This window comes from Colobus angolensis, unplaced genomic scaffold (assembly GCF_000951035.1).
Source record: "Colobus angolensis palliatus isolate OR3802 unplaced genomic scaffold, Cang.pa_1.0 Scaffold129, whole genome shotgun sequence".
In the NCBI taxonomy this organism is placed as follows: Eukaryota; Metazoa; Chordata; class Mammalia; order Primates; family Cercopithecidae; genus Colobus; species Colobus angolensis.
In genome coordinates, this window is record NW_012114141.1 from 2,479,971 (window position 1) to 2,489,809 (window position 9,839).

A 9,839-nucleotide genomic window follows, 5' to 3' on the forward strand; every position below is an offset into this window, starting at 1 on the left:
AGAGATCTGCTGTTAGTCTGATGGGTTTCCCTTTGTGGGTAACCCGACCTTTCTCTCTGGCTGCCCTTAACATTATTTTTCTTGATTTCAACATTGGTGAATCTGACAATTAAGTGTCTTGGAGCTGCTCTTCTCGAGGAGCACCTTTGCGGCATTCTCTGTATTTCCTGAATTTGAATGTTGGCCTGCCTTGCTAGGATGGGGAAGTTCTCCTGGATAATATCCTGAAGTGTATTTTCCAACTTGATTCCATTCTCCCTGTCACTTTCAGGTACACCAATCAGACATAGATTTGGTCTTTTCACATAGTCCCATATTTCTTGGAGGCTTTGTTCATTTCTTTTTACTCTTTTTCTCTAAACTTCTCTTCTCACTTCATTTCATTCATTTGACTTCAATCACTGATACCCTTTCTTCCACTTGATCGAATTGGCTACTGAAGCTTGTGCATGCGTCACGTAGTTCTCGTGTCATGGTTTTCAGCTCCATCAGGTCATTTAAGGTCTTCTCTATGCTGTTTATTCTAGTTAGCCATTCATCTAATCTTTTTTCAAGGTTTTTAGCATCTTTGCAACGGGTTTGAACATCCTCCTTTAGCTCAGAGTAGTTTGTTATTACCAATCGTCTGAAGCCTTCTTCTCTCAACTCGTCAAAGTCATTCTCCATCCGGCTTTGTTCCATTGCTGGCGAGGAACTGCATTCCTTTGGAAGAGAAGGGGCACTCTGATTTTTAGAATTTTCAGGTCTTCTGCTCTGGTTTCTCCCCATCTTTGTGGTTTCATCTACCTTTGGTCTTTGATGATGGTGATGTACAGATGGGATTTTGCTGTGGATGTCCTTTCTGTTTGTTAGTTTTCCTTCTAACAGTCAGGACCCTCAGCTGCAGGTCTGTTGGAGTTTGCTGGAGGTTCACTCCAGATCCTGTTTGCCTGGGTATCACCAGCAGAGGCTGCAGAACAGCAAATATTGCAGAATGGCAAATGTTGCTGCCTGATCCTTCCTCTGGAAGCTTTGTTTCAGAGGGGCACCCAGCTGTATGAGGTGTCAGTCAGCCCCTACTGGGAGGTGTCTCCCAGTTAGGCTACTCAGAGGTCAGGGACCCACTTGAGGAGGCAGTCTGTCCGTTCTCAGATCTCAAACTCCATGCTGGGAGAACCACTACTGTCTTCAAAACTCAGCTGGAAATGCAGAAATCACCCATCTTCTGCATCACTCATACTGGGAGCTGTAGACTGGAGCTGTTCCTATTCAGCCATCTTGGAACCTCCCTCTCTGAAATATGATTTCTACAAAACTTGTCCAAATAACAACAGCTCCCCTCAGCCAGTGGTTCCCAAGTCTATCAGCATATTACAGTTCTCTGGAGATGTTTGAAAAATTCTGAAGCCCAGGCCCCAACCCAGCCCAATTAAATAACAACCTCAGGCTGGGTGGGGTGGCTTATGCCTATAATCTCAGCACTGTGGGAGGCCAATGTGGGAGGATTGCTTGAGCCCAGGAGTTTGAGACCAACCTGGTCAATGTGGTGAGACCTTGTCTCTACAAAATATTAAGAAATTAGCCGGGCATGATGGCATGTGCACCTGTGGTCCCACCTCCTGTGGGAGGCGGATGTAGGAGGCTCACTTAAGCCTGGGAAGTGGAGGCTGCAGTTAGCTGGGATCAAGTCACTGCACTCTAACCTAGGTGGCACAGTGAGACCCTCTCTCTAATAATAATAATGATAATAATAATAAATACCAATCTCAGGGGAGGAGGAACAAGCATTGGTAATTTTTGAAGGTCCCCCAGGGAATTGTAATGTGTAGATAAGTTTGAGAACCACTGTCTTTGGTTTCTTCACCTTCTATTTTTGGATAGGGAAGAGGGGGGTTTTCATTCCATTCTCTTGATTCTTCCAAGCCTTAGTCCTTTCTGTTTCTTGAAGTGGACTAGAACTATTTTGCAAGGTCTTGTACACTAGCTCATTGCCTCTCCAACTTTAATGTGCAGATGACTCACTCCGTTCACTTGGTGGAGGGGCGGTATCTTGTTAGAATGCAGATTCTGATAGAATGAATTTGTCAGGGGGATGAGATTCTGCATTTCTAACCAGCTCCCATATGATACCAATGTTGCTGGTTCACAGACCTCACTTTGAGTAGGGACAGCATCCACACTGTGTTCTAAGGACATGAAGGTGGCTACACAGGACCCTGCAGTTGGGCAACACAGCCTCCAGGTGCTTCAAAGGGGATTGCACGAGGTTACAGATGTGTGTGACCAGAGAGCCACTGTCCTGAGGTCAGCAGAAAGTCCCCCTTTTCTTTTCTATATTCCATGGGTTCTAGCATGCCTGAGACCTGTTAGAATAGACTGGCTGAAGGTGGGAAGATAGAAATGCACCTCCATGGATTCTCATCTTGCTTTTCTGCAGGCTTCCCAGCTTCTCTGTGTCAGCCTCTGGCCAACTCTGGGTTCAAAGTCCTGTTTTCTTTCTTGTATCCAACAAGTAATTATGGAGAACCTATCCCGACCCCATGCACTATTGTAGACGGGCAATATAATAGTGAGCAAGATGGACAATGTCTCTGTTTCCACAGACCAAGGCTTGACACATGTTTTCTTTAGAAGGTTACATTGTCAGTATCTTAGGCTTTGTGGGTCACATTTGGTCTCTGTCACAACTACTCAACTCTGCCTTTGTCGTGCAAAAGCAGCCACAGACAATAAAACTTCAACGTTTTATTGAAACTTTGCTGCAGGATTTGATCCACAGATATAGTTTGCCAACCCCTGCCACTGAGCTTACGTTTTACAGAGGGGAGACCAGGAACAGAAAAACAAATATGAAAATCATAATAGGATGAGAAAATCATGCAGAGAATTAAAATAGGTCATTGTGGCAGAGAGTGATTGTGGTGGTGGGTGCGGGCAGGAGACTACTTTAGACTAAGTGGTTGAGTGGGTGGTAGAAGAAGGCACTTCTAAGTGGCATGGAAGGTGGCATGGAAGGTGTCACTTAGGTGGCATGGAAGCTGAGTACTGGGTGGCCAACAGGAGCTGGCCATGATAAAAACCAGAAAGAAAAACATTCCAAACAGCAGGAACCACAAGTGCAAAGGCCCTGTGGCTAAAGCAAGTTTGGAGTGTTTGAGAACCTGAGAGATGGTCACTGTGGCTGAGTCAAGGAGACAATGGAGGTAGGAAGTGATGTAGGAGATACAGGCTGGAGTCCCCTCTTGTGGAGCTTTGTAATCCAGGTGAGCCTTCAAGTTTCTGGAAGCCACACGAGGGTTTACCCAGGTGGGTGATGTCATTTTTATGCCCTCTGCATAGGAAAGCACTTGGGGAACTAACTGCTCCTTACACCCTCTTTCTCCTCCCCATGGAAGGCTCAGGCCCAGCTGTCCCTCACCGATGGAGCACCTTCTTGGAGGCAGGTCAGAGGGGCCAGGAGTCTGTGGGGTGGGGTTTCTGGAGGGTACTCTTGCTTGTCTAGAAATCCTTTCTCCAGCATTTTGCCTATTTCTCACTCTCCCCTTTAGCTTTGGTGGGCAGGAGCGGGCTATTTGGTAGCAACACCTGGGGGCCCAGTGAGGCAGGAAACAATCTCCTCTGCACCTCCACTTCCCTGTGCTGAACGCAGGCAGCTCTGGTCCACAGGAGGGGTCAATGGTTACATAAGGGGCACCGTCACCAAGTGTTTGTCTGATTGTAACTAATAAAAACCATATCCATAGAGGTGGCATCCTCATTTGATTCCCCCAAAATTCAGTACTGTAGGGACAATTATTATCCCCATTGCATAGATGAGGAAATCAAGGCCAGGAGGTCAGAATTTACCCAGCAAAGAGCCAGTGTTCTATCCATGTGGCTTTGGAGCAGGAAGTTAGCGAGAGAAGGGAAAACAGCTTTGTATCACATGAGAAGGAGCAGACACTAAGAGGCTCTGTGCAGTGGGCTTTCCTGCTCTAAACAGAAGAGAGCAAGAGGGGTCGGGTAGAGTGCACCAACCTGGGGGCCGGGAGGCCCAGGGGAGCCTAGTGAGCCTTGCATGCACGGGGACTGCGAGGTCTCCAGTTCCAGGATGAGATTCTTCATGTCTGGGGAGAGAAGCTTCAGTACAAAGCAACACAGAGTTAAAGGTCAGGCGTAGGGGACAGAGGAAGGGTCACCATCCTGGACACAGACCTGCTCTGGGTTCAGGTCTCTAAGCCTGGCAGTTCCCTGACACCCCATTGACTGCCCCAAGAAGATGACATCTTGGGCTACCAGTTTCTGTTCTCTCATCTGCTCTTGAGACAAACCTGGCTTGTGTGAATTACAGACGCCTCGCAGCCACTTTGGATAGAGTTAGGAAGCTCATTTCCGGGGCCTCTATCCAACGTCTAGGTTGGCACTGTCCAGTGCAAACATAACTAAGGTGAGCCACCGATGAGAGCAACATTGTACTTTTAAATTGTCTGGTGGTCACATTTTTACCTTTCAAGAAGGTAAAAAGAAAAAAGTGAAATTAATTGTAATAATATACTTTATTGAACCCAACAAAACCCAAATGTTATCATTTTAACATATATTCAATATTAGAAAGTTAACTAATGAGATAGTTTACATTCTTTGTTCATACTAATTATTTCAAAATCCAGTGTATATTTTACACTTACAGCACATCTCAACTTGAACTAGCCACATTGCAAGTGCCAGATAGCTACATACAGCTAGTGGCTCCTGAACTGGACAGCACAGGAGAAACAGCGTTGGGAAAGAGCTGAGAATCCCAAGTTCCCAGAATGCCCTGGCTGTTGCCTTCTAGGCCAGTTTCCCGAATCTTGCTCTTTTCCTCACCTTGTCCTTTCTTTCCAAATTCTGCTCCCTCTCACACCTCAGTGTGGCTACAGGAGAACTATTTCCTGAGTCACCTCATGGAAATGGTCTGTGTTAGACACGGGCTGCAGAAGGGAATTTCATAAACACTTGGGGAGAAGAAAAACAGAAGGGGAAATTCCGTATTTGAGCAGCTGATGGGAACCCAGGAAGTTATATTATAAATTCACTTCGTGGTTTTTGAGAAAATGAGAAACTTTGTCAAATCCAATTCCTGCTGAGAAGAATCTCCCTCCCTCCATCATTTATTTAAGATATTTGGAGAATGGACACACTCCAGGAACTGCAAAATGTCCAGTCCAGGGCTCAACCTCTGGGTGACAGTGGAGAGTTGAGGCTCTCACAAAAGATTCCGGAGGCAGCTCAGGTGGACTGGGCCAGGCAGGCGGGGCTGTGTGGTGTGCAAATGAGTAGCCTGCACTTTTTTTTTCCTCTCATAAATCCCAAAGTACTCACCGGACTTCGGCCACCTCTGAAGAATGGTGGTGGGAACAGTGGTGGTGGAGGGGGCGTCAGCAGGCAGCATGCTTTGTGGCCACCACGCTTCTTCTGATCCAGGCCAGGAAGGGCTGTTCAGAGAAAACTGCTGCTCGTTAGCATGTGGTCAGTGCTGGGGCCTCTGTCACACCCACAGTGCCCAGGGAAGACCCATCCTGCCACCCCAGACTTCCAAATCTAATTTCTAGCCTGTTGGATGTGGGTGGGCCTCCTGTCGGCTACTTGACATAGCAATTATGCCCTTGCCCTTGCCTTTGCTGGATTAAGATGGTTCATAAAGAAGCAGATAACTTGTCTGGACACTGTGACCATTATAAGGTTCATTTCTCCTTCCTCGGATACTGACTTGTTACTTTGTAGATGTAGCAGAAAATGCAAAGTTCAAACAGACTCATCATATGCCCTCAGTAGTTGAGGAGAAGAAAGTGCTTGCTAATGACTTTAATATTGTACTCAGAAGGAAATTGTTCAGACAGGGAGGCAGCCAGGGCTGGTGGCAGCATTACTTACAGGACACCCACACCCATGATTTAAAACACATATATTGACTCTAGACTTTACAAACACATTCACGTGTCACTCATGTCACTGGAGAATTACGGTTTAATGTCGCAGTATATGGGTAGCCTAATCCACAGTGTCAGGAAATGAAGGGAGGGCCCTGAACCTTGTAGCTTTATTTTTACAAAAAGTCTCTTCCATGTTCAATGTTAGTAAATGTTCAATGTTGAAGTATGCCTTACAAGAAGTACACAGATCAATAAGTTACAGCCCAATAAATCTCCACAAGGTGGACGAATCCTAGAAACCAGCACCCAGGTCAACAAACAGCATCCCCCAGCACCCAGAAGCTCCTTCAAGCTCCAATCTCTGTACCCCTTCTCATCCTGAATTCTAAAACCAGAGATTCATTTTGACTGTTCTTGCACTTTATGTAAATGGATTCAGACAATATGAACTCCTGTCTTTAGTTTCTCTCTCTTAACATGTTGTCTATGGGAATCATCTAGGTTGTTGTTTATCATTGTTACTGCTGAATAGAGTCCCACTGAGCGACTATATCACAACCTGCTCATCCATTCTGCTGAACATTGCTGATATTCATTGGGTTGATACAACTACACATCCACCAGAATGGCTAAAATGAAAAAGACAGAACATAAGAAATGTGGCAAGGATATGGAACAACCACAACTATCACACATTAGCTGGCTAGAATGTAAACCGATGCAACCTCTTTGGAAAATTGCTTGTTATCTTCTATTAAAGCTGGACATAGACATACACTTTAGCCCAGCAATTTCACTCCTAGGTTTTTACCAATAGAAAAGTGGGTGTATCCGGAATCATGATTGCAAGTGATCTTTAAAATTTCAGGTTCTGACTCCAAGCTTGAATCTCTTCCCCAGTATCTCTGAATGATGTGCATTGGCCAGGACCATATATGTGTTCTCTGGTGTTTGCACTGAGACAGCCCTGATATGTGTCCCTACCTAATGAATCCAGTGGGAGTTACTGCAAATGTTTCAAGATAAACTTTTTAGTTAAGAGCCAGCTTGAATGGTTATAGTTTTATTTTTATACGAACAAGTAAAAATTTCTCTTGAAATGGCCCTTGAAAAAAAGTGGGCGTGTTTTCACCAAAATGCATGTACTAAAATGTTCATAGCAGCAATATCCATAATCACCCAACGCTATGGTTTTTCAGTTCTCAGTTTTGGTGTCACGATGTACCTTCACTTCCACCCCTTCATGATACCTCTGACCTCACAGAACACGCGCGTCAGGTTGACCACCACATGCTGTCAGCCCTGAACCCAGTTTTCTGTCTTATCTCCCAGGGGCCAGCATCTGCCAACCATCTCCACCTTGTGCTCCAGGACCTGCCTCAGACACTAGACAAGTGCTGAGTGTTCCCCAGAAGTCACCAGGTCGTGCAGTGTCCACAGGAATGGTGGCTCTGTGCACACACACTCCCTAGCACCCTTGATGATGGAGCATTCCACTGGCCTGTGCCAAAGGCCCTCAGCCCTCTCAGGCCCAATGCGACCTTTTATGGGAAATATTGTGTAAAGACACCTTTATTATCCAGAAATGAAATTCATAAATAATACAGCACACTGACACATGATTTAAAAAATCAATATCGTGCTCTTAATTCTACATAAAAGAAAAATATAAGAAAGTGATTTGTGGGCCAGGCGTGGTGGCTCATGCCTGTAATCCCAGTACTTTGGGAGGTCGAGGCGGGCAGATCACGAGGTCAAGAGATCGAGACCATCCTGGTCAACATGGTGAAAACCCATCTATACTAAAAATACAAAAATTAGCTAAGCATGGTGGCGCGCACCTGTAGTCCTAGCTACTCAGGAGGCTGAGGCAGGAGAATTGCTTGAACCTGGGAGGTGGAGGTTGCAGTGAGCTGAGATAGCACCACTGTACTCCAATCTGGCAACAGAGCGAGACTCCATCTCAAAAAATAAAAGAAAAAAAGAAAGAAAGAAAAAAAAGTGATTTATGATATAAAAGTAAACATTTTGATTATAAGTGGTCAGACACAACAATATTAGAATACATAATGCTGTAGTCTGATGCTTGCACTTACGTGAAATCACAGTGAATGCAACAGCTCAAATACAGATTATGGTATTGGGAACTCCCATGCTACAAGGAATGTGTCCACCATGTGATGTGATTTTCTGAAATAATAAACAACACTGGGTAAAATTCCCGACTAGATAAAGCACAACCATTACTCTGTTATTGTAGTCTTAGAAAACTCAATTTATATTACAACAGTGCTTTAAAAATGCTGTGTAAAAGAGAATTCAGTTATAGAATGAGGTAATTATATATAGGTATGAATGTTCCTTGGGACATTTCAAAGTCATGCAGGATGTGGGACAATTCTGTCTCACCCTTTGCAAGATAGCTCTCACTCCTGACCCGGCTCAACAAACACAGTGGCGCTACCCATCCCAGCCTTTGAAACAACCAAAAATACCTTGAAAATTTCCAAAACGGCCCCAAAGAAAACTGTTGGCCTATCTAATGCTTGGTGCTTAGCTTGGTCACAAAAAGTTCCATAGAACCCAGCACCCAACACCAAAGCAGCATCCATTCTAGGTCATACAAGTTAATGAGGGACTGAAGGAATTCAGAAAAACAGGAACAACAGGTGGCCACCAGCTGGGATGGACCTGGCCATCTTTTGGGAAAGATGGCACTCGTGCTAATTCTGGAAGAGCAAGGAGAATTCAGACAGGAAGTCTTCCAGACCACAAAAATATCTGGGGAAGTCACGGGTACTTGAGCTAGGCCTTGAAGGGCCAGCTGGGGAGGTGGATGATGGAAGGAGGGGAGACTCCCTGGCGAGCGGGAGAAATGGCAGGAGAGAGACTGTGTTCCATTCAAGGCTACTTGGATTGTGAGAAGCAGAGTTTCACTCACATGGCCTCTGGGGAAAAAGGAGATTTATCATCAAGTTAACTGTCAGAAAGAGCTGGAGCCAGTGAGTCAATGGAGCATGACACTGTCCTGGTATTTCTCTCAACTTCCTCCATCCCCGGTCCCCTATCTCCCCTTTTATGCTTCTTTCTGTGCATCTGATCTATTCCATCTTCTTTGGCGTTTTCACGCCCATCTTCCCATGACAGCTGACCCAGTCTTGCCTCACCTCTTTTACCTCCCCCATCTGTTTTGTCTGGAATATCCCCTTGTGGGTCTTAGTTCAAACATCCACCACAGGGAATCTGTTTGCCCAGCCAGATGACAGGTCATGGGGGGAGCTGAGCAGAGCCTGCCCTGGACCGGCTCAGATCCAGTCGTTAGCAGGATCTCAGGGTCTGTCACCAGCTCAACAGAGGCTGTGGGAGGAGTTTCTCCTGAAGAAGGCAAGGCAGACAGGCGCTCCAAAATATGTCAAACAGGCCAGGCATAGTGGCTCACGCCTGTAATCCCAACACTTTGGGAGGCCGAGGTGGGCAGATCACTTAAGGTCAGGAGTTCAAGAACAGCCTGACCAAATGGCGAAACCCCATCTCTACCAAAAATACAAAAATTTGCTGGGCGTGGTGGCACATGCTTGTAATCCCAGCTACTCAGGAGGCTGAGGCAGGAGAATCGCTTGAACTTGGGAGGCAGAGGTTGCAGTGAGCTGAGATTGTGCCATTGCACTCCAGCCCAGGCAAGAGTGAAACTCCATCTCAAACAAACAAACAAACAAAAAACGTTAAACACAGCACAGAGGCAAGACGCTTTAAGGTGGTCACCTAATGAAGAGGAGGAACAGTGGGTGTTGGGGTCAGGATGCAGGGAAAGCTGGAAAGTTAATTTGGGGCTAGATCATTCCGTTTTGGATACCCCACAAAGGGGTTTAAGTTTTTTGTTTTGTTTTTTTTTTTTTTTGAGACGGAGTCTTGCTCTATCGCCCAGGCTGGAGTGTAGCCTCAAACTCCTTGGCTCAAGCAATCCTC

At 45.7% G+C, this 9,839-nt stretch overlaps 1 protein-coding gene across 1 annotated transcript in view; it reads right to left on the bottom strand.

Moving 5' to 3' along the window:
- Window positions 1-9,839, bottom strand: part of COLQ (collagen-like tail subunit (single strand of homotrimer) of asymmetric acetylcholinesterase) — a 70,442-nt gene that overhangs the window by 32,484 nt on the left and 28,119 nt on the right. Inside the window, exons 2-3 of the mRNA XM_011933774.1 lie at window positions 5,323-5,435; window positions 3,997-4,098 (exon numbers count right to left, since the gene is read on the bottom strand). Of these exons, the coding sequence (XP_011789164.1) occupies window positions 3,997-4,098; window positions 5,323-5,435 (215 nt within the window). The remainder of the gene's footprint in view (window positions 1-3,996; window positions 4,099-5,322; window positions 5,436-9,839) is intronic.